This window comes from Larus michahellis, chromosome 1, assembly GCF_964199755.1.
Source record: "Larus michahellis chromosome 1, bLarMic1.1, whole genome shotgun sequence".
In the NCBI taxonomy this organism is placed as follows: Eukaryota; Metazoa; Chordata; class Aves; order Charadriiformes; family Laridae; genus Larus; species Larus michahellis.
This window is the reverse complement of record NC_133896.1, coordinates 37755903-37781683: the sequence shown is the minus strand read 5'-3', so window position 1 is coordinate 37781683 and position 25781 is coordinate 37755903. Positions and strand designations below refer to the sequence as shown.

Here is a 25781-nt window from a genome sequence, read left to right as displayed (position 1 = left end):
TTTTTAAGCAAACACAGCATTGAATGTACTCCCAGTAAGACAACTACACCAAAGTAATTTTTAAAACCCATTTTCAGGCCATTCAAAAAATATGATAATGTTATGCTCTATTACGATAATGCAGCATTCTACTATCATATGACTAGGAGGCAGACATACACACAGACATTTATGTAATAACTACACATGAACAGCTTTGCATGCTATTTACTAGTGTGCTCACATACTGCTTGTTTTCAAGACTTTTTTCCAGCATTTATCCAATTCCTCATAACTGCTGGGAGGTAGCAAACTAGGTAATTTGTAAGACTGTATTTTAAATTTAAAAATCTAATTTTGTTCCAAATTGATATTTGCTTCTTCTTTTTTTTTTAATTTAGCTTCATAGAAATGAGTTTTAATTTTTGCCCCCTGAACAGTTCTGAGGAACACGTACATCCAGCTGAGACCTTGTATGACATATTTAAACCCAGAGCAAATTTCTACATTCAAGATATAAACCCCAGAAAATAGGGATTTATAATGAAAACATTGACAGGCATTTAACCATAGCCATACCGGTGGTTTTTGCTATACAACGTATCAATCTTACTTTTATTTTCTTTCAGACCACGTGAAGAGACATCTGTAATAGTACATCTTTGGTGACACACGTTACGGAAAGCTATGGGAAAGTTGTAACAAACATTATGGAAATTGTATCTCTGAACATGAAAACATACAATGTGAAACATTTAGACATACTGAAGTTACACACAGTTTCATAGTAACTACCATACTTTGAACATACCAGACTAGGTCTTGTCCAGACTTTCGTTGTTAAAGCCAGATCTGGCAAACACTAGACACACAGATAATTTCACTGACGTGAGCAGTTTGAGAGTTCAGAGGGACAAATGCATATGAATAACTGTTTGCAAGATCTGCTCCTAAAAGTAATCCTTTAGGTTAACAGATTACTACTAAAAATCCAATTTTGAGATGCCGTAATTTTTTTGTTCACTAACTATTCGTTTCAATTTTATGGAAAGACACTTAACTGAAACTTGGAATTAACAAAGATTTAATAAAACAAGTTATGAGAAACTATACTGTAGACATTTACTTAATAAAGACTTACACCATATGCCCAGCACCATCTTCATACAGATGTATTGTAATTTAATCTAATCCCAGAAAAGTATGGTTTCCTACTAGTAGTTATTTTAGTAATTAAACACTTCACAACAATTTAATATTATCTAGGACTTTATTATTTCATACAGAAAAAAAAAAAACACTAAGTCTACCCTTGTAATTTCTTCATCATTACTTTTACTTAATTTTACAAGCACCATAATTTTCTTTGATCTACAGGAAAGGAAAAGCCAAATTATCTCATGCAAAATGTGATGTAAGCAGCATAACATTCACGGTGTTAAAGAAATAAAGGATTTTTTTTAAGAAATGAGAACCCATAATAATTAAAAGACACAGCAAAGCAAAATAACCTATCTTCTTACTTTATAGCTTGGTGGTCTGCTACAGAAAACATATGTACATGGAATCTGCATAATCATTACTTGTATCAGTTACTTGCTGGTATGCACGAAAGTAGCTGAAGTAGGCTTTACATTAAATTTTTTGGGGGGGTTGTTGTGGTTTTGGTTTGTGGGTTTTTTTAAAGGTTTAATTTCTGTGAACGAAATCCTGGCAGGTGCTGAGTGCATCCTACGTTTCCAAATGTAAATGTAATTCCAAAGAAATCTAGAGAATTCAACTCTAATGAAGCAGGCTCAAGGAGCAACACTCGTACATCACGCTTCGGACACACCGGAGCTGTAATCATTACTGGACATGAAGAAACCTTGAACCAATGTGAAGGCAGTTTGCGTACAAGCACAGATTGATGTGATTTTTCTCAATACTCACGCTTTTCTTAGAATACTTGTAAATGTTCATAAGGTCTCAGGGTGTGCTTTGTGTATGAATGACTCCTAAAGGGGAAGCTTTTCATATAGTGCTAGGCGTGCAAAACAGCATATGCTTAGTGCCATCTGCTGGGAGTGCCTGCTCGTACTCTGACTTTACCATGGCAGCTATTAAAAATGTTATGGGCAAAAAAAGTGCACTAGGTTTGCACACATTGAAACGTTTAGCCCTAGCTTCAGACAAAAAAAAATATTTTTTAAAATACAATTTGGAAGAATAGATCTGCACCACAGGCGCTAATATACAAATGGAGAAAGAGCAAGTAAAAACACTTCACTAGCACAACTGATCCAGTGTAACCAGCACGTGCTTAAAAAATAGTGTTTCAAAGAAGAGACAGACGGTCATCCCTATTCTAAGATACCTCGTAACGTTATTTCATTCATTTATCTTTTGGAAAAAAACCCCACTCATTTCTGATCTACATCTACAACTTTATATTAAATATAAAGTAAATACTGCACTGTATTACTTTGTTGCTTAGAGGAAGGACAGAGGTACCATTCCAAGCACCGAAATTGAAATGATACTTTAATTTGTTGTCCTGCAAATATTTAACTGCATGGAGTTTAAAACTGTGTTTCAAAGCCCGATTTACAGCTGTGCTGGCACTTTGCTCCCTTATGCTGAGAGGGCAGAGGTTCCAGAAGGTTAGAAAATCTCTTTCTGTACAGAATTTGCCTTTCAACCAGAAGACGACCAAACTCTGCACCATTCCAGACTCAGGGGGCACACAGCATGGCGGCGTGGTTGCAGAGCTGCAAATCGCACAGAACCGAGTGGTGGGAAAAGTACTAACTTAAAGTGTTACGTTGTAAAAAAATCGTGAGAACTCGGGGCGTTTTCTGCATGTTCAAAAGTTAAAGTCACAGTGCATTGTGGCATTTAAGCAGATGTTGGCTCTAGATCTCATTCCCATGATTAATTTGATACATGCTATACCACTTACTTGCAGCCCCCTCAATACACCACACACAAAAAACCAAACCGAAGGCAAAGCAAGCCTACGTTAATTTATAAGCATCTGGGGAATTTAGATTACTCTTAAAATATGTGAGATATGTGATTGTATATTATTCCACTGTTAGCAGATGAATTTGGGCTTATTTTATACATATATATATTAATATATATATTTATATATATGCGCACACGTATATAAAAGAAGTAGCCAGTCAGTGGAACTCAGTCTATTAATGTTTGCACAGTTATAGATCAAAGGCACAGGAATAAAAAGTAGCGTTAAGAGGTTTTTATTCCAAAATGTGACCACTGGATTTTGCCAGAAAAACAATTTGCCACAATAGCTAACCCAATGCTTCGCAAACAGGTACGCGATAGAAAAAGCCTCCCACGGGCCGTGTTTCTGGCTGACCAACTTTGAGATCTCCTTTTCAGAGCAGGAACAAAATGGCCAGAAGATTGAGCGCCCCCGTTTTAAGGCAGACATCAGCAATACGAGCACGCATCAAAAGGTGCATAATGAGGGCTAAGGAAATTTGCTTACCCTATATTTTTAGGATTTTAAATCTGGCTCAGCAGCAAATATAACAGGAAACCAAGGTCAGGCTGACACAATGTGGGCTATTCTCTCTCTTCCTCAATATGTGTTTGCAGCTCCTATCTAGGTTAATGGGAATTTTGTGCACATGTGGGGGGAAACAGAACACAAATGTTGCAAAAATTGGACTCAGATTTAGTTCAAATAAAATGTAATCAGCTTTAGAAAAATCCATCAGCTTGAAAACTGACGTCTTATCACTGAAAAAATCTTTAAAACATCACCCCCATATGCTTGTTAAGTCCAGATCTGGGAAAAAGTGCTCCTAACATTTTGCACCCTTATGAACTGGTTGTGAGTGTAGTACAAACACCCAAGCTAGTTCTTTTTTGATGCTTCAAACGCTGATCAGCCAGGATTGTATCATTTTTATTTGGGTGTCAAGAAAATCCCTAGTAACCTTCACAATTGACGCAGCGCAGCTTTTATTTTCTCCTACATAACCACGCACGCTGACGTTATTATGCAGACATTACAGATATTGTTGCTGTTGAAGTGAAACACGAAATACTTGTTAGGTTCAAGGTTTTCATGATATAATGAATTCATGAAGATGGGGTCTTATGGCACCCTTCACAGACCTAATGGCAGAAACTGGACATTATATGAAAACTGCAGCTGCATCTGGGCATTAAATTGCATGTTTCCATTTATTTCTTTAGAGAAGCGTCCCATAACTAAAGAATATGCTGTCAGACAAATGAAAGAATTACATTTTAAATTCTGCACATATTTTGTACGTATTTTTTTGTGCAACATATTTTATTTATAATAAAAATGTAAAAAGGGATACATGGAGTGTAACTATAGTATACTGCTAAAGATTCTGGAAAATATTTTTAAGTTATATGATTTAACAGCAATCCATATGCTAAATTCCGTTATGCATCTTTTAAAAAAATTTTTAAATGGCATTGAACACAACTGATTTTCAGTTTCATTCCACTGTTTGTGGGAAGAATGAGGAAAATAATATAAAATTTGAGAGAGAGAATATGTTGGACAAGGAAGCCGGAGAGCATTTCCGAGCATCCTAAAATCTAGGATATGAAAACCCTCACCCAAGCCAGTGACTTTTACCAGAAAAAAAGCAAACAAACTTCTGGTTCAAAGGAAAATTTAAACAAACCAGAGCAACCCATAGCACACCAGTTTCCTGCAGCAGAGACACCCATTCCTAAAAGGGCCTTCATTACGCATGACACAACAAGCAGCACCCATTCAACCTGAGGGAAGCCCACAGGCTCGCAGGGCCACTGGCTGGCTCTTTGTCACCAAATGCAGCAGGTTGAATGCAGACATCACTGTGATATCCTCACCAACAAAACCAGAGGCAAAGAACAGGGGCAAGAGCTGAGTAGGGAAGAAAAAAAAAAAAAAAAAAAGAAAAAAAAAGATGAGAACAAATTAAAACATCAAAAATGTTAAGATACATTCACAGAAAAAACAATGCTTACAATTCTATGAGACCACCACATGGAAGTACAATTCTAAATGCACTTCTTTTCTTAGTAAGTTTAGCCCATTCTGACACACACCCCTAATATTTTGATATATATTACGTAGTATTCAGTGAAACAACTTTCTATGTTACCAAGTGAGAGGGAGGGGTAATTTTCATAGGAAGCATTCACAACAGCTGCTTTAGATACCTAACTTGGAGCAACTCAGGGTGGCAACCTACATGGTCACACAAGTGCAGAGGTTCTAAGGGAGAAACCTCAGGACCTCAGCTAGATAGCAGCAATCCTGCTTTGAACACCCAGGAATGCCCGGCAGATCAAACATGCAGGCTTTTCTATTTATTTTATTGAAAGCAAAATCACACTCTGCAACATTTCTGAAGGGTGAATGCTGGAAACCAGTCATTGCTAAAAATTGTTCTTTTGATGACTTGAGAAACGTGACATTTCATTGTAATAAACTAGCCAGATATCTTAAAACCACAACTTCTTTTTTTTTAAAGGCAGGAAATAATTCGCATTGTAAACTGTCCATGAGATATATTTAAACAATCTTCCGGCCAGTTTAAATATAGCAAACGGAGAGACGGCAGTCGCAAGATTTTATTTTAGAAGGATTTAATGCATGAATACTAATTGTTTCATTTACCCACGTAGGAAAGAGGAAACGCAGCTGCCTTATAGCCCATCCATTCATAGCCGCTTTGCCTCTTTGCTTCAGAAGATTATGTGGCATCGGGGACCGGAGCCAACCCCCACCAAAATCGGTAACAAAGCTCTCATGGACTCTGGTGGAAGCAGGATTAAGCCCCGGGTGGCTAATGAGCAGAAGGGCAGGACTCCCAGCCTCCTCCCAGCTGCCCTCCTTCTGTTTTTGAATCACAGCAGAAGGGCTGCAGGGTGCTACAGCCCAGAGCCGGGGTTTGTCCCGGGCATTCACCCAGCCGGGGAGAAGCTGAGCACGGTCCCATCCTGAAGAACAAGCACACAGCGCCCAGCCCTGCATGGTACCAAACTGCTCTGGAGCATGTCTGATGGAAACGTGCCCGCGTTAACGTGCCTGAGCTCTGCCTTCTCACAGCGCCTCTGTGCTGCTGACGAGCGGCGGCCAGCGGGGGACAGCGGGGGGTGTGCGGCGGGGGGAAAGTGGGCGCCGGGCGGCCCGAGAGAGCCACTTCGCAGAAACGCACATGTCATTGCCAAGAGTGACTGCAGAGATGCTTTTAAACGAAAGGCGAATAAACCCCCTCCCGAGCGGACTCCCGGCTAACGAAAGACGCGGGGTCCGCAGGTAGCGCGGAGGGGGCTGCCCCGCGGGGAACCGCCCGCCCCCCCCGCCGCTCTCCGCGCCCCGGCGGCGGGCGAAGGGCGGACAAAGCCCCGCTCCGGCGGCGGCGGCACCGGGCGGCCCCCGCTCGCCCCCGCCGGCGCCGCCTGGCGGCCCCGGCCCCGCACCGCTCGGGTGCCCCGGCCGCGGGGGCGCAGCCTTCCACGAGGCCCCCCCAAAACCCTCGTCGGCGTGACTGCGCGGAGCGGCTGTTCCAGAGCAGGAGCCCCGACAGCCGTTCTGGGGGTCCACGCCGTGGCACCTTCCCCGCCTGCATCCCGCAGCCCACAGACACGTTCCTCCGTGGTCCTGGAGCGACCTCCCACACCAACACCGCTCTCCTGCTCCCCTCCGTCAGGACCCTAAATCCCGCAAGTGTAAACAGTTTAAAGGAAATTGTTTGAAATTCCCGAGGACTGCAAAATAGATCCTGACCTCTTGAAAATGTCAAGTATTTCAGCGTTCACCAAAATGTTGTTATTTAGTCTCAAGTATTCATAAAGACTCAGAGGATATATAAGTCCTGAAAGCCCAATAAAACATAACTGAGCATTCATGAAAGTATTTTATTGCAGTTAGCATTTTATTCTTTTATTGCTGACATTTTGATTGCTATTTTTATTTACTCTGTACGCTACAGAGATGCCCAGTAACTTGAAGTAAGAGGGGAGCTCCCAGTGCCCAGTACCGTGGGCACACAAACACCAGCCTTGCCACAGGGTGCTTACGGACCAGGGTTAAGAACCGCTTGTAAAGAACCAGTAAAGAGAAGAGCAAAGTCAATTTTCCCCGCAATTAATGCATTTGGTTTGGAGGTGCTTCACACACCTGTCTGCACAGGCACAGAGAACAGGCTGATGGAGAATGACAGTAATGTCCTTGTGACAGGTTAAGATCTTTCCCCTGCTCTTACTGCAGCAGACGCAAGCTTGGCCAGAGCCTTCAGCAGGTTCAGGAACTGGGTCTGTGCCTCAAGTTTACCAAATGGGAACAGCCAGAGCACGACAAGAAACATGGGAGGAAAACACCATCCTGGAAATATCATTACAGGTGGTTTAAACTCCTGTGCTGTGCACACCCAGACCTTTCCAGGTTAAGCAAAGACCCCGTGCTGGTGCTGGAGGTGCTACCTCAGCCCTGAGGGGACATAGCCATGCCGGCACAGCACCCCACTGTATACATCACTTTTATACATCACTACTACTTCTGGGGTTTTGGTGGGTTGGTGGTTTTGGTGTTTGGTTTTTTTTTTTTTTAAACACATGGTGCTTGCTACACTGCCTGCAACACCCAGGACACCACTGGCTCCTCCACAGTTGTCCCCCAGTGTCACCAGACCTCTTGGAGCCCCTTCACCACACTTCACTCTTTAACCTAGCACAACGTGGGCCAGCGTGGATCTCTCATCTCTCTGGCTCTCGTAAGATGGACACTATCCTCAGAGGTAGCCTGTAAATCTTACAAATATAGATCAGACAAATATAGCAGCAACAGCATCACTGGGTGGGCTTCAGGAGCCTTTTGCTAGGATGATACACATTGTAACTCCAGGAAAGCCTTCCTTTTAGGATGTTGACATATGTTAAAGTACTGCCAGCTTTCAAGAGATTCTATACTGTCAATTGCAAAATAATTGCCCCAAAGCAAACATGATTTGTTAGAAAGTAACATAGGGGGTCTGTCAAATTTGTCCTTCGGAAATTAAGAACTTTGTACCTACTCAGGTTATGTTTTCTCAACCTCTATCTGCAACTAGAGAAATTTCTTTGGAAGAGGGACAACTTGAGAGATTAAATTCTGATATTATCACATCTTGCTGTTAAGACCTGTAAGGAAAACATCAAGGGTCTCGGGAGCTGATAACATTGGTTTAAGTTTTTCCATACTCAGTGTTTTTCCTGACAACTCAGGTCCGGAATTCCTAAAATTACGTGGGAGTCCCAGCTCTCACAAGGAAAACGCAAAGTTTTAGCCCTTTACTAGTAAATTAAAAAATAACACAAATTCTTAAGGGAACTGTCTTTTTTTTCTTGCCCCAATAATGAGACCTTCATGGTGTGAGGCTTCTACTTTTTTTTTTTTTTCCACCCCAATTTCCCCACCCCCACCCCCACGTCTCCGGCCCCATTTTGAGGGCAGGAAACAATTAGAGATAGGTACACACTAGCCAAAGAGCCAGGCTCTTATGTCAGGAATTTCTATGTCACTGGAAAAAGCACAAGAGGAAAAATACTGCCACACTGGAGAAACCCAAACAGCCAGAAGTTAGAAGACAGTAAAGGCCTGTGAGTCTTCTATACTCAAGTGTTACATTAACAGTTTAATTTTAATTACTATTTGTTTTGTTAAGTTTCTCCAGTCCAGCAATAAGTTCAAACAGTTGTTTTGCAAAGGTTTTATTTATTTAATTATTTTGACATAAATCAAACTATAACCAAGTGTTTCACTGATAAACCTTAGAGGAATATTTAATGTATACATTTATTCCAGCTTTAGCATTTGGATTTATTCTTTTATTTGGCTTTTGCTCACCTAAAGCTGCTGCCAGTCAGACTCAGCAGACAGAACAGAGCAACCACAGGGCACTGCAGGAACAGAAAGTGCAGCCTAGAGAGAACTGCATGAGCAGGAATTTCAGTGTATCATGGATTTCTGTGTCTAAACAGTTATTTACTCCCTAGACATTTTCCCGTGACACATTCTCTCCTAACACCAAAGGCCTCGGTCTCTCCTGCTCCCCACATTGCACTTGGTAGTTTTTAGGGACTTTACTGTTTGTGGTATGTTAGGTTAGCCATGGTGTGTGCTAAGGGGAGGGGGCAGGGTAAAGGCAATGTTTAATAGCTTATAAGGAGATGTTTAATGGGGTCTGATCCAATAACCATCACTGAGCTCCCAGCTGCGGCAGGAGACTGGACCGGGGGAAAAGTTCTCAGCAGGGGCATGAGGACTGCTGGTTATTTATCAGAGAAAGAAGGGAAGAGTTCCGGTTCCCCCTTGTGATCCAAGAAGATATCTGATCCTGAAACTAGCACCCTTTGCAGTGCACTAAGCTTTCTCCTCACACACATACACACAGCACTGCCTGGGCTACGCATCCCTTCTGTCCTGCCCTCCCAACAGCCTGCTAGAACAACAAGCCTTCAGCCCTCAAAACCCACATACCCCATGAATCGGCATTTGTGCTTTATAATTATATTTTTAGACAACTGCATGCTTCAACGCATTGTACTGCATTTGAAGTGTTCGGCATGAATTTGTAATTTGTAAAGGTAATTGACAAAACCTTTGAAAATTCACCTTTAATGAGAGATTTTAGGCTCTGGATTTTCACACGTTTGTACATCCATTGATAATGCAAACAAGGTGTCTTCACAATTTTGTGATCTGCTATTAAAATACCTTGCAAAAGCTCACTATCTGATGAGACTAAAATACTTTCATCATTAACAGCTAACAACGTGCAGCCAAACATCATAAAGATAATTATAAATATAAGCTTCTCAAAGGTTTATCAAAGAGGCATAAAACACTTTAAAAAAAAAAACACCAAACTTAATTATGTTAGCCTTACAGGTCTACAAAAGAACTGTAGCATTTAACTTGCACTCCTGTCTGCATATACTTTTATACTTTTTTCTCCTCCTCATACAATACTAGCTTCTCAGTTACAGCCACAGAAGTCAGAAGTATTAGACCTGAATTCCCACTTCACTTTTTACACTCTCAATTAAAGCATGTTCTCCATAGCTGTTTGTGCTGGAATGTGCAAACTGAATGGCAATCCAGTCTACTTTTAGGAAGTTTACATTGTGCCCTGATAAAAAGAGGTAATTACTGCCATACCTCATAATATTTGAGAGGAAAACCAGGAAACGTCAAGCTTTAAACTTGAAGTTAGTACTACCATTAGAAAGGAGCATAAACAGTGAAGTTACAACCTTTTTGCTTTCTTGAATTTTACATATTCTCTTACACTGGATTTTGTTTTTACACCCTTCCCATAGCAAATGAGTGTATTTATCATAGAAATCCAAACCTAAAACATACACCTTTCTGCAATACAGAACCTGCAGTCTGACACATGAGAGATTTTCAAATACCAGTTTGGCTAGCACATGATTTAGGATACTGTCAGATTCACCTACAGATGCTTTAATGGCCCTTACTTACAGGAACGACCATTTGCAGCAGGAACAGAAAAGTGCTTAACAGAGGAGTATATTCAATGTCTCACGACATGAAGTGCAGTATCAGCAGGCAGGGCTGGGGCGGGTGTGTGTGCCCCTGCCCGGGCACACCAAGCACAGCATCCGCCGTGGCTGATCAAGCTGGAAGGGGCTCAGCAGGCAACCCCTGAGCCCCACGGCTTCCTCACCATGCCCACATGCCAGCCCTCTTCATCACACGAATCATAGAATCACCTAGGTTGGAAGGGACCTCACAGATCATCGAGTCCAACCATCAACGTAACTCTGACAAAAACCACCACTAAACCATATCTCTAAGCACCACATCTACCCATCTTTTACACACCTCCAGGGATGGTGACTCAACCACTTCTCTGGGCAGCCTGTACCAATGCTTCACAACCCCTTCCGTGAAGAAATTTTTCCTAATATCCAGTCTAAACCTCCCCTGGTGCAACTTGAGGCCGTTTCCTCTTGTTCTATCGCCTGTTACTTGGGAGAAGAGACCGACCCCCACCTCGCTACAGCCTCCTTTCAGGCAGTTGTAGAGAGCGATAAGGTCTCCCCTCAGCCTCCTCTTCTCCAGGATAAACAACCCCAGCTCCCTCAGCCACTCCTCACAAGACTTGTGCTCCAGATCCTTCACCCCTCATGAAGTGGGATAATATGGCCTAGTCTATTAATGATATTGGTTGTATCTTTTTCATATTCTATCTGGGAAGCTTCAGTAGCAATATCTTCTATATTCATCATTTTAACAGCTGGAGTGGGGGAGGAAGAAGAGAAGTCTTGAGGTTGAGATCAGACAAAGAAATAGAAGAAAGCAGGAAAAACAGATGAGGAGGGATCAGACAGCATGGAAGCACTGCTCTCCCTATAGCAGGAACGTATATACTCTCACCTGCTCCCCCTGAGTCCCACTCTGTGATATACAGTGACAAGCAAAGCCTTAGGGACTAATCACCCTCCATATTCCATCCTTAGGCTGCGTATAAGCCTCCCACTGAGGTGAATCAGAGATCTTTTTAGGAGTGCAGCCTTTAGTCCGAGTTTTATTAGCCAAACTTTGCTCCTCCATCTAAGAGAGATGAGATTTCCACAACAGATTTTTAGATTATCGCGCAGGCTAAACTGATTATCTTTCCACTAAAATAACCATTAAAATCTTGGAAAATAAGCCAGATTCTGAAACCTTAGCACACAGTTCAGGATAATTTCACTGACTTCCATTGTTGAGAAAAAAATATGCTAAGTAAGGAGGTAGAGCTCAGTATGTCTGTGAGTTTACGTTTATATTAGAACAGTTATCCAGAATAGAAGAACTATTTATACTTAGAAAAACACTACATCTGAGCAGAGAACAAAGAGATAAATTGAGCTAACATTCTCTCTATCGTCAGCTGCCAAAGATGGGAAGCTCTCAATCCCTTACAGGAATACCCCATTTTGTATGCTGGACTGGCCGCTGCATTGCTTCTCTCTGCAGCTAGTGAAAAACCAGTTTGACAACAAAGAGGCTGGTGTAACTAAAGCCCAGAGGTGTGTCCGGGGGCCTGAGATAACCAAGAGGATAGTCAAAACAAAAGGGTTTTCAAAGGTTGTACCCTCCTAAAAAGTGAGAAAGGGAAAAGCGCATTAATGCCTCCCTGTTCTGCAACTGCTCCCATGAAAGGGAGAACTGCGAGCCTGAATTCTCCTTATTTTACTACATAACGTTTATACACCGCAGGGCAGTGGTACTGTTCCCCTCTGAACAGCCAAAGGACATGGCTCATACAGTGGTGATGAAGAGGACACCTGTGCTACACTGAGTACAAGGGGAGGAGGGGGTTAATTAATTCTCCTTTAAGTAACACAGAAGAGGATCCTTGCTCCAGGGACTCTGGCTTGGTCTTTACGGAGGGGTGTAAAATGGAAGGAGATTTCATTAGTGTAGAGACGAAACACTGCAAGCCTTGTGGGCAACGGATGAAACTGCAAAGAGATAAGACAAAGCAGAGAGATCCCAAGGAGAGGAAGAGACAAGACAAGTAAGGAGTCCCAAGCCTGGGACAAAAGAGCATCCTTGGATAAGGGCCGAAACCAGCGAGGCCCTGAGCCTTGCAAGCACTCGCACATCTGTCATTTGCAGACTGTTTCCCAATAGTTATGACTGGCAATACTTCCCAAAGGAGAGTAAATATAGGTCAATTGGGATTTCCCCCCCTCCCCCGCCCCACCCATTCCTGCTCCTCCCAGAGCTGATGCACCAAAATAGCACTGAGCTGCACTTTCATTTTCCCTGACTTGGTGGCCTGCCAACATACAGCCCATTCCTTTTACGGCAGTGAGTTTATAACTGCAATGGTCATAAACTATTCTTAAATGGGTCTTTTCTGAGAATCACGATCCTTTCAACATCTTGAAAAATATCTAATCTTTTCCATTCCAGGCAGTCGTCTCCAGTGCAGTGGTGAAGATTTAATTGCTTCTGGTGCTCAGATGATGAGATACAAGCGTTCTGGAAATAACCTTTTAATTTAACAATTCCTACTGGCAAGCCTGAAAGCTTTTTGCGCTGCTCACCAATAAAGAAATCATCTTCAGTACTAAAAGAAAAAACAAAGTTTAAAAACTTCTGTGTTACTGCTGTGGATGGAGCTACCCTAGCACTGAAGACATGATACCTATTTTTACTATCAGGTCGATTTGAGTAGGTATGCTCTCCCTCTCCGCCAATATTTGCCCTGTCAAGCTTACCAAGGCAGAGCTAGCAAATTTTCTATTCTCTCTGTTTTTAATTCAGGACAAATCCCATACATCATTTATCAGAAGGTGAAACACAACTTTATTTTTTAGCAGTGAACAGAAGCCTTTCCACAGGAATTTCCATTCTGCTTTTCTGAAACAACTTTGTACTAGTTTTTACTTCTCAAAGAAAAAAAAAAAAAGACTAATTTTGAAGACTAAACAAATACATCATTTGGAATTGGAGTTCTTTTAAATTGTGTTACACAGTGCTCCGTACCTGAGTGGACTTCTTCCTCGGCTTACAAAGCTTATTGGCCTGGCTAACGATACACAATAGATATGTGATACCGGCCATTCCTCTTAGGTAGAATATCTCATAAAAATGAAGCAAAGAGAAAGCCTCCAGCTGAGAAATGGTATGACTTAACAGGACTTCCAACCTTAAACATCAAAAACTCTTGAAAAGAGCATTCTCTCACTTGTCCTAAAATGAGACAGACAAGTGAAACCCTGCCCTGCAGTAGTTTTCTGAGCGCAGAGGGGCTGCAGTGCGGGAGGGGTGACGGAAGCTGCCTTTTCTGCTGCACAAAGAAGCTGAATCCTGAAACACCGCAGATGAGCTGCAGTTGATGACCCTGTTTTATGAGGCACTGTAAGGAAACGTAGAAATGACACTTACTAGTCCACTGAAGGAGACAAGGTCCCCGAACACATCAGAGCTAAAGACAATGGTGATTTCAGTCATGGCTTTGGCCTCCTATTTAATGACTTCTCAGAGTAAAATCTGTATCAGGGAATAAAAAAACCCAAAGAAACAATGCTCCCTGCCACAGCAGGAAGCCGCGGGATGAAGTGCCGCGGGGTTATTACTGTGTATATAAGAAATTACCAATCAGTGAGTCTACAGTCAGCAGGTTTTTAAGATATTTAAAACTCTTTTAATTGAAAAAGTGGTTGGTGCTAATATCTATCTACATTTACAGACACATAATGTGCATATAAACTACTAGAGAAATAAAGTTCTACTGCAAAAGACCCCTATCCTGACATCAGCCTGTGACATTTCATTCAGCATTCAATTCTTCAGCACAAACCATTTGAAAGCTGAATTATCTCCCTGCGTTTTTATAATTTACTACATGAGAAAATAACTTTTTTTAGATCAGACTGTGAATGAGACCTAAGTATTGTCTCATATTTTGTAAAAAAGCTTGTAAGTAAGGCATGGGGTTTATAAAATTTAGTTATGATCTCTCTGTTAGCTGGCATAACTGCATTTCAGACCAATTCGGGTTGGTTGTTTCTTTTTTTATCATCTCAGCTACTAGAAAAGCATTTCGAGTCAAAGATATCATAGCTGCCAATCTCTCCCCAGCAGTCTCCCTTACATGGAAATTTTCTACGTGGCTTTCTCTAAAAACCAATACCGCTCATCACCACAGAGAGGAGCCACGTCCCTTTCATAAAATTAGATATTGCTCATGGGTTATCCTTCAAGCAACAGCCTTCAAATAACATCCTCAGCACGCAGAAGTCTATGCATATGTCAACAGAATAAAAGCACTCTTTAAAAATATACCTTTGATCACCTAGATTGTGTCATGATGGTATGCGGAGCAGCCTTATGAATATACAAGAAAGCCTCAGCCTTTTATCCAAAAATAGTTTAAAAAAATTATAGCATGAAGAAATTCTCATACTGCACAAAAAAAAAAAAAACATTAAAAAATGTCTCACACACTGTAATGGTAACATTAACCATCCTGAAACCAAAGAACTTTTATGCAGTTGAAAATAAAAATAACTAAAAGAACAACTAATGCATACCAAAATAAAATTCCATCAAGTCAAACAGAAACTCATAAGTCTTCCCTAGTCAGAGATGTACTTTTATTTTTATGAATATCAGTGAGAAGACACTACAGCAAATAAGGAAAGAGTATTTATCTTTATGCTTTAAATATTCTTCGCACTTACAGCACAATCAGATGAGTTAATACTGAATGTCAATGACTGAAAAGTGAGAGAGAAAACTATTTCTGTCCTAACAGCAATAAATTTGATTCAAATATAAAGACTATTTGATTTTAAACCACTGCCCAAGGTGGATTAATTTAACTAATACTTCTATTTAAATTTCTGTAACACCATTTTCTTAAAACAAATCTTCACTTGGTTAGGCTATCATTAAGTATGTTGATTAGCAAGAAATATATAACTTTACAGGAAACTTGCTGCCACTATTTAATAACCAGGATTATATGTACATCTACCTGTCTTTAGGCAATTACTGGGAGAAAAACATTTATTCAGGGCTCTTTTTCATTCTTACAAGAGAAAATGTCTGAAGACAAACTTTTTAAAACGGAAAATGTTACTTGGAATTTGTGTGGCTGAATTCCGATTTTCATTCCAGTGCAACAAACATAGCATTTTGGGTTTTTTAATTAGCTAAATATATTTACACTGGAAGCAGGGCACAAGCATCTCCACCTCTAGGCATCCTAAAGCTATTTTTCAATTAATGAACAAAAGAAGTATTAATTCTAGCTAAATTAATTACTTTAAAACCTGCTTTGATTATTTCCCTTCTCTTTAATTCTCTCAAATGACCAGAATGTGAAGGTGTCTCTTCCGCCTCTTTTAATTGACTGAAGATATTAAATCTTACAGCTTTTTCAATTCACATTTCCCAACCCTGAATGCATTCAAAAGACAACAACACTCATCCTATACCTGCCAGCTGGACTTGTAGCCAACAGTAACCATGCAAAACATTTCTGCGCAGCAAGAAGTACCTACCTTTGGGAAAAAAACAGAAATAATTTCTCCTGTTTTGTTAAGAGTGAGCGTATGACACGGCTAATATTGGAGTTATCTCCAGGGTCAGTTCCCGCTGCCTCAGCTGTGAGCCACCTGCGGGCAGGGGCGATGCTGCCTGCTGATGCCAGGGCCGGCAGCAGCCCCGCAGTCCTGCCAGAGCCCCCCAAATGCACATGCCGGGGCTGGCAGCAGCCCTGCAGTCCTGCCGGAGACCCACTAAGTTTACACACCGGGGCCGGGAGCAGCCCTGCAGTCCTGCTGGAGTCCCCCCAGATCCACACACCAGGGCTGGCAGCAGCCCCACGGTCCTTCTGGAGACCCCCAAATGCACATACCAGGGCTGGCAGCAGCCCCACAGTCCTGCCAGAGCCCCCCGAGATGTACACTCCAGGGCTGGCAGCAGCCCCGCAGAGCCAGAGCCCCCCCCAAAAGCAGAGGCCAGGGCTGCGGGTGCCCACAGAGCTGGCTCACAGGGCAGACACACCGCTCAGTTCACCTCTCGTTTTGGAGGGTTACGGGGGAATCAATGCAGCTGCCAAGTTCATTCTCCTCTTCCCTCGGCCTTTTGTTAGTCTCAAGGCTTTGTAGTTCAGCTTCCCATCTGGTTCAATATTCTAAGATAAATTTGGATGTTTTCTTTGCATAATCTGTTCTTAAAAGTGACATCTGTTCCACTTCCTTCAGCAGAGGCACCCGCAGGCAGCCCTCGTCCTGCCAAAGCCTGCTGTCAGGAACTTCATTAAGCCTTGCCCCAAAATACAGTTTGTTTCTGTCCTACTTGGACTCGCACTCCAAAAAAGGAAATCCTACACTTAAAACATCGGGAGTCCCTCATTCCCCTCTTGGTCCTGACATTTCACACTGCTCTCACCAACACATGAGAAATTCCTCAGCGACTCAGACGTTCCCCCCACGGTATCCCCAGTCCCCAGCACAGGACCCTTCCCCTCCCAGTGCCGAGCGCGCAAGCCTCCAGCACCCTTTATCGAAATAAAACGAACAAAGGACATACTAGTTCTATGTCCACCTTTAGGTTCTTTGCAACAATAATTACTGCTTAGAATTCTGATATATTTGTTCGGTATGTTATTTTTATAGCATTGGTATATTCGTACAGAAAGATGCTCATTCTCTTACATTTATGTGTGTACTTAGATATTCAGAGAAAGAACTTATCTAGATGTCTGGAAATTTTATGTAGTTGCTAGGCAAAACAAATAAGACCATTAATAAACCATAAGCTATGATCAGTCAAGCCCATCTGCAAATTTTGCTATTTCACTATTTGTAACCCAATACAAAGAAAGCAACACACACAATAGATTAGCAGGTAGGAAATAGGTTGATTGCCCCATATACTTCCATGGCAGTATTTAAGAAACAACAAAGGTAATCATATGAAATAGTTGCAGTGACTCATTTCAAACCATTGAAATCTGTGGCACAGACCTTCCCCTGCAGACAAACTGTCAGTGGAGCACAACAGTCCCTCGGATCCGTAATGAACTATCTTTTCAATGAAGCTGCTTTTTTTTTTTTCTGAGAGGGAGAGAACTTTACCAAAATCTTTCAAGCTTTCCTTCTCGCTCCTAGGAACTCACTTCAGGTGCTATCAACTGACCACCAGAAATTAGACACGTTGATGTTGAATCACTGTATTCCCAGATGACGGAGCTAACTTGTGTGTCTGCCACCTTCATCTGAGGTTGCTCTTCCTCCTCCAACAGGTCAGGAAATTTATCCTACAGTGTTTGGGAAACAAGCTGGGGTTTGTTGGAAAGGAGCAAGCACCTTGAAGGATTTTTAAAAGGCTTTTGCCTTTCCAAAAGCTCAGGAGTAAGCTCACAATGTCCATTTTTAAAAAGGGAGAAAAGAGCAACTGGTGAACTACACAGTCATAAGCCTAATTTCAACACCCAGAAAGCTTTTGAAACAAATCACTAAGCAATCCATAAACAGGCAACTGAAAATTAGAAAGCAATAAGCTGCCAAGATTGACTTGCCAAAATCTAACTCCATCAACCAACATATTTTCCTTCTTTCCTTCTATTTTAGAAGCAGGAGGAAAGCAGTAAATCCAACAGATCTCAAATATAAAATACTTTTTGACAGAGTGAACTGGAAAAGCACCTTCTGGATCAAGGTCCTACAACACGGGTACAGAGAGCTGCTTGAAAAAACACACTCATTCAGCACTTCTCCTACTGACATGGGTCAAAACCCAGCAAAACCCAAACTCAAACTGCAGCAACACCAACCTACAAGGACTATGAAGGATTCTAAAGAGCTGAGCAGAACTCAAGATGGTCTTAACAAATTGGAGAAACGGTCAAAAAATCAGTAAGATGAAATTCAATTCAGCCAAGTACAAAGAACCACATTTGAACTTCAAATGAAATCCTCAAATGCACAAAACCAAAAGGAAGGATACCAGACCAGCAGCAGTACTGCAGAAAAGAATGTCAAGGTTACAGTGACAAAAATTTGAGCCAACAGTGTCAAACTATTAAAAAAAAAAAAAAAAAAAGCAAATTACATTCTGGAGTTTATTACAGAGAGAAGCATAATACATAATAGCGGGGGCTGGGGAGGAATCTGCTCCTCAGCAGCAGTGAGGTATCAGCTAGAATATCCTCCTGGTTTGGGGTGTAGGACAGAGGCAAGTGAGGAAAGTCCAGAGGAGAAACTGAAAAAGAGAGTAGTTCAGAAAACCAAATCCCCACAAAAATTTTTTAAGAACTTAGTTTGTTTAGTCTACAAGAGTGACTGCGGAGATGGGATAATGCTCTGAAAACCTGCATCTTGTCTTAAACAGCATTACATCACTCAGCTACTACACTGTCTATATTACTGTCATAGTTATTACTGGACTGTCGTTAGACAAAAACGCACTACTCTGTAATTTATATGTAACGGAGCAGCAAAAACGGCTTGTTTTCCCCCAGACAGTTACTGCATTTCACATTTTCAAGGGCTTCACAGGCAGAGTCTTAGGGTCTTGCAAAGTATCTGCTGTAATCCTTCCCCATGTGCTTCAACGACCACTAAAATAGTTTGGTACAACCCAGCACCTTATCAAGCTCAGAAGCGAGTAGCAAAGCTGCCTTGTGGTTTCGGATGAGAGATGCCAGGTTCTGTAGAAGATTAGAAACCAGCAGCATCTGGTGGGTCCCTTCCTGGGTGAGCCACTGATTTGCTACACAAGTTGGTGGAGATCTTGTCCCTTATGTGTGCTTGCTTTTAAGTAAAAGCAAGAGCACGCAGAAAAAATGTGCAGACAATTCAATTTGGTTTCTCTTATGAAAAGAGATGTTAAAAGGTGTGCTGTCAGCACAGAGTATTTTTCCACTGTATATACAAAGACCTAATGAAACACTGATTTTAATCCTGAAAAAACAATAGGAAAAATTGAGGATACAGTCTAAAAGTGCGGTTCCCACAGCAAGCCGTGAAATACTAAGGCTTTGACCAACAGGGCCAATTTTCTTTTTCTGCAGTCATTCAAAAGCAGAAATGACAAAGCTATAGAAAACCCTAATCACTTTATTTGTGGAGTTTCTGAATTTGCATCTCAGCGCTTTAACTTCACACAGCTGGCTGATCCACCTCAACTTTTCCACCAGTTGCCAGGCTGACAGCCTATACATCTGTTCCTGTCCTACCCCCTTTCTCTCCCTCAAACTCGTGCTATGGCTACTGACAGTGCTGTTGGCGTGAAGGGGTAGAAGCCTGACCAATCTGACTTGCAAGCCTTGGTTTTGGCATCATTCAGGCTGGATCACTTACTAGTACAACTTCGACCTGAACTGAGTATAAGCTGTGGCTGCTCATCATCAGGACGTGTAAAGAGAGACCTGCATTGGTTTCATGTTTAACTTCAAGCTTCCTTCCAGCAGCAGGATGGTGACAATCTGGCCCAGGTGGCAAAGCCTGCTTGTACAAACTTAACCATTTTTCTTAGCCGATTTGAGCAAGTACAGTAACTTTACACTAAACCAACACTTGCTCTTGAACCAGCTGCAGGAAACCCAAGGCCAGACTGACCATGCTGCCAAACACCCGCCGCACGCACTGAAAGGGACATCCATGCGGCTCTCACCCAGCCAACCCACCGCTCAGGTCCTCCTGTGGTGGTTAAAATCACCTACGCTCCATGCGTGCAGCTGGAGGCACAGCCTCCCCCATGGATTTCCCCCGAGAACAGAGAGGAACAAGAACAGGGCAATCCCTCAGCCAGACCAAACGCTTTCTGAGCTGTTTTCTTTTGGCTGGCACAGATCACTTCCCCAGGAAGCTGCTAAGGTTCCTTGTGTTTTGGTTGTTTTCCATTTTCATTGTGTGGTCGGAGTGAAAGTGGTGGCATTTGGCAGCTACTTTCCATCAGCGCTATTGTTCTTGCCTGGTAGTGGGGATTTTTTTTCCATCAGGTGAAACGCAAAGGCATTGTCCCTGTTTGGAAGCACACAGTGTTAAAGAGACCCCTGGGGAAATACTTCCAAATGCCACGCACGACATTACTCTTAAGATTTCTTGGATGTGGTAACACTTCCCAACAAAACAATGCGTTAGCACACCATGTACGTTTTTTTTTGCTAAGCTGCTGCTCACATTTCAAAGAAATCATTAATCACGACGTTCGGATGCTACTGAAAGGAAAGAGCAAACTGGGGAGCTCTGCAGAAGTCCCGTCCTTAGACTTCGTCTGGGGAACGCTCAAAAACTGAATCACGTTTAAATGCAAAACTTACTGGAAAGATCATTTCCACTGCTCAGCCTAAAAAAAGAAGTTCTTATGCTATTAATCATATTACAAAACAATGCTGAACTATAACTTAAGTCCGTGAAGACCGCAAAACCGTGTTAGCACCTTATAAGTTTAAGCATTGTTCTTGCCTATTTTGGGCTAGTGTCGTTCAATTCCTCAGGTCTTAAAGTCCTTACTGAGAAAAGCCTCTTTATTCCCAGTACCAGTTGCTTGATTGTGTGGTTTTCAGATAATGCTATTGGAATTGAGGTTGCTAAATGAGAACCAGAAGGCTGGAGCTAAGCAGATAAATTATAATTTCCAGTTACCTCACCATAAATGGGGTTCCCAAAGAATTCTTCTACCCTATTTTCAGACAAAACATAAGGATCACCATCTTCACAGATTAAGGACACAAAAATCCCCATTAAAACCCAGAATGACATTCTTCATCTTCTGGTAGAAGTTAATGATGCAATACGTGCTCCCTTCCTTTTCTTAAGTGGTTGGTTGGAAATTACTTTTAGAACGCTGCTAGTTGGTTATACATTCACAAATTTCCACGGAGGAGGACTTAAATCTCTAGTTTTGTGCCTTTTTTTTTTTTTAAGCTAGTACATATTAATAGTTCACTGAGAACCTAAGATCCTTCTGAGGCAAATGAAATATCCGAAAAGATAATAATACCATCCTACAGAAGCAACAAGAGTGAGGGAAGGGAAAGTTAACCTGCAGCCACTTCTTACTCTATGAAACACTAAAAAAAACCACCCCAAAAGCTGGCAGGTTTTTTGTTGTTATGCTTTAAAGATCTGTGGCTTGTGTAGAGAAAGTAGCCTCTAAATAACTCCATGTATGGACATGATTATTCCAGAGCAACAAACACCCTATTTCCATCTAGCCTTGGAGTCTCATCCAAAATAAGCATACCGAGTTCGGAGTTACTCAGGGAAAGATAAATCCATACCTGACTTTATTCTACAGTAATTCCTAAACACACTGTCATAAATACACCAGGAATTTGAGGGTCCATTTTTCTGGGGGTCTTTTGTCTAAAGGAGCCCTTAAACAAATCAAGGCTAGACCAAGCTATAATTAGGCTGATAGTTTATCCCACCTTTCCATCAGCTAAAGCCTCCACAGCTTAAGTTCATAGCCTGGGCACTGCCAAAACTGCAGCTTTTAATGAAAAAAAGAAAAAGAACAGGAAGGGGGAAAGACGGTTGTATATCCCTACCTATGACTAGTACAATGTTGCGTGTAGCTTAAGAGTTGCTCCTTAATGAGGACGCACTCCCTTGAATTATGCAGCTCAACAGAGCTATCTCAAAATTGGATGGTTTTGCTGCATCGCTGGCTTGTAGCGATGCCAGTCAGATGCAGACGGGCAGACTTCTTAACCTTCTGGCTGAGAAGATTAAATCCTTAATAGAGTGATCTCTTCTCTCCCCTATTCCCCCCTCTTTTAAAATAAGTAACAAAGGAACATTCAACAATCCACCTAAAAGGGAAGCTTAATTTTCTCGCATTTCTAATGTAATAAAATAGGCTGGACCTCCAACGATATCAAAACAAGTATCATCTTACAAAGCTGACAGAACGTGAGTAGGTAAACAAGATCCTCCCACACCTTCATAAATATTAGGGAAAAGGACCAAATATCTTCCCCATGTGCAAGTTTCCCTTATCGAACAGCTGTAAGGAATTCTTACAGGATGTACAAACATAAAAATCTGTATTGACCAAATCCCTGTGAGAGCATATAACCACCACCACTTGGAAAAATAAGCAAGGTCACTCAGTCAAAAGACTTTATTTTTGTCGAGGATCAACTGCTTTATATGGCTTTGCTACCAAATATAGAAACGTTACCCCATATACAAAGGCACTATTTTTAAAGATTCTGCTTTTGGGGGAAAACCAGAATACTTCTTTTCCTCCTAAAAGGTGTTTCCAAATGTGTATTACAAAGATCCAAGGAACGTCAGGCAGGAAAAGGACTAACCAACCACATTCTGGACTGAACTATATATGGCTTAACTCCACTAACTTTGGTGGGTTAGAGAAATCAATGCAGAACTTGATTTTAAAAAAAAATAATCTTGTTTCATCTCAGAATTCTAGGATTATTTAGTAACTCTTGTTAAGCTGTTCACGATGTTTAATTCCCTATTTAAAATTTAAAAGACAATTAAGAAATACTATTCTAAAATAAGCCATGTCTACAGTAAGGCAGGCGATTCTTTTAGAAACTATGAGCAAACGTCTGATTAAGATGACAAGCCACATGGAAACTCCTTCCAGAATCAGACTTAAAGGGCACTGTTACCAACCAAATTTGGCAGACGAGGAATCATGACGAACTGCAAAGGCATGCAGCAGTGCAATAAAAAGTTGGGAATCATCAGCAAAGAAGAGGGCAAGCACTTGTGTCAATTCAGCGAGGGCAAGAAACACAAACAGGGCAAATTCTGAGCGTTAAACGCTGGATTCGGATGAATTGGCGCTGTGCCACGGTGGGAGTGGAGCTGGCTCTCCCCGTTACAGACTGCCCCTGCCATAAACAAGCCGTATCGGAAAGGCAAAGTATCTGCCTATTGCAGGTATCTCATTCCGACATCTATCTTTCAAGAGAGCACAGTTTCAGAACCATTTTCATAGTAACAAGGGGAAGCTTAAAAGAGAAAGAACTAAAAGCATGACATACATAATCTAAGGCTTTGTGCTTTCTTAAAACCTGTGTTTAAGGTCAGAACTCTTACAGGGATCCGATGTTTATCGCTAGATAACCAGAGACCTTATCTATACGTAGATAACATACAGCCTTATCTGTAAAGATCCATCGTTAGGTTTGGTATTTTTAATACACGGTTACCGCTATTTAAGATCACCGCGCCTTCAGACAGTCCTTAACTCTGAGGGGATGGCGACTAGAGTTTCAGCTCAAGCAGGAAAGCCAGCGTTTATAGCAAGTCTGACAAAGATTACAGGAAGCTTAACTGAGTCTCATTCCTATTTCCAGGAATACCAAGAGGCACCAAGTACAGCTGCGTTAACTTGGAAAGGGGGCAGCAAGAAATAAATTATATACTTTGCATCCACCGTGTTTGTCAGCAGCGCAACCCAGGGCAAACCCAGCGAGCCAGCGCACCGAGCTCCCTTCGGAAAAGGGCGACCCCGTTCTGGGGGCGTACGCCAAGTTTGAGCTCCTTTTTTGACCGACGAAGCACAATTTACCGAACAGGCGACGGCAGCAGAACGGCGGGCCAGGCGCCGCTCCACCGAGCCAACTCTTCTGCCGTCCATCCCAGAAAGTATTTACCTCGTTTCCGAGGCAGAAGCGGCGGCAGCGGCGGGCAAAGGGCGGCCGGAGCCTGGGCCGTGTCCCGGTGTTCCGCCGCTGCGGCGGCCGGGATGGAGGGCAGGAGGGCGGGCGGACAAACCCTGCCAGGGGCTCCGTGAAAGGGGGATCAACCCGAGCGCCGACCCCAGCCCTCCCACCGCTCCCCGCAGGGTCTCCCACCTCAGCGGGGACCCGGCCCCTCGCCCGCCCCAGCCCCGGCAGGTGCGGCCCGGCCCGGCCCGGCCCCCCGCGCCGCCGGGGCCGCTCCTCCCCTCGCCCGCGCCCCCGCCGCAGCCCCCGGCCCGCCCTCCCTCCCCGCGGCGCGGCGCCGGAGGGGAGACGGAGGGCCGGGTCCTACCTGCGGCTCCTGCTGCGGCCGCCAGCGCCAGGCAGAGCGCGGAGAGGAGCGACGGCGGCGGCGCAGCGCGCATGAGGGGAGGCCCGAGGGAGCGAGCGAGCGAGCGGGCGGGCGGCCGCGTCCCGTCCCGTCCCCCCCCTCCGCCCCCCGGGATGGCGGTGACGGGCCCGCCGCCCGGGGAGCATGACGGGAAATTCCTGGGCACCGGCGGCCAACGCCAAATATGAACATGGTGCCGGGGAGACACCCGGCCCGGCAGAGCTGGGAGGCGGCCGCCCCCGGCGCCGCCGCAGGCGGGCGGCCTGCGTCCAGACAGCCAGCGGGGAGGGCCGGCAGCCCGTCCCGTCCCGCCACCCGCCGACCTTTAATCGACGGGGAGCGGCTTCTCGGCCTTTTAGAAAATTATTTTCGTGCGGGGCAGAGGAGGGCACGCAGCACCGGCATCCCCCGCCCCGCCCGAGGGGCCCCGTCCTACCTGCGCGGCCGGGGGGAGCGCGGCGGGAGGGCGGCGGGGGGGGAACAGCCCGGCCATGGCGGCGGTCGGCGGCTGCCGCTGCCGGCCAGAAGCCGGGTGAGCCACCGAAACTGATCACGGGCAGCGGAGTTACGACAGCTCTTAATGCCCCCCTTAGATATCTTAAATTAAAAAAAAATATAAATAAAAAGGCGGGGGCGGGGGGGAGCACGGACAGAATTAGAGCGAAATTTTCCCTCCTCCCGCTCAGCTTCCACAGGGAAGAGCTCAAAGTGAGCTGGATAAATGTATGTAAATAAAAGGCTCAGAGAGCCTGCTTTGGTCTTCCCCTACAACCCTCCAACACAAATCATCAGTAAAACAATTTTAAAACAGCATAGCATAAATGTAATGACGGGGCCGGGGAGGGGAAGTATGTTTTCTGTTACTCTGTCAAAAGCCCTTTGAGGACTTTTTCTATCTCAAAATACAAGAAATAAGCTGAAAACACAAGGCTAAGTAAGACCCTGTCAGTTATAACAGATCAGAGACCGCGGCCTCCCCAGAGTCACGGTAAGGCCTCTGCGCTCCCTGTGGACAAATTCCGGACAAAGTTCATTTAAGTGAAGCTGAAGCTGTGTATTTCAGCTCACAGTCCCAGCTGTTCAGCTCCAAATCACAACCAACATTAGAAGTTACGTGGCTACGAGGAATTAACCTCCCCCCTCATGCCCCTGATGAGAAGAGTATTCAAGTCAGAGAAACATCCAAATATGTGGAAGGTGAGACACATATAAAAACCCCTAATAAACCTTTA

General features: G+C 43.3%; 1 protein-coding gene across 3 annotated transcripts in view; it reads right to left on the bottom strand.

Moving 5' to 3' along the window:
- The window catches only part of MSRB3 (methionine sulfoxide reductase B3), an 88539-nt gene extending 63741 nt beyond the window's left edge, over nucleotides 1-24798 (bottom strand). Inside the window, exons 1-2 of one of the 3 annotated variants that reach the window (XM_074572498.1) lie at nucleotides 24511-24798; nucleotides 4759-4885 (exon numbers count right to left, since the gene is read on the bottom strand). In XM_074572498.1, coding sequence (XP_074428599.1) covers nucleotides 4759-4885; nucleotides 24511-24741 — 358 coding nt within the window. In that variant the 5' untranslated portion in view covers nucleotides 24742-24798. The remainder of the gene's footprint in view (nucleotides 1-4758; nucleotides 4886-24510) is intronic. The other 2 variants (XM_074572489.1, XM_074572481.1) reach the window with 2 other exon arrangements.
- Between the last annotated feature and the right edge of the window lie 983 nt (nucleotides 24799-25781).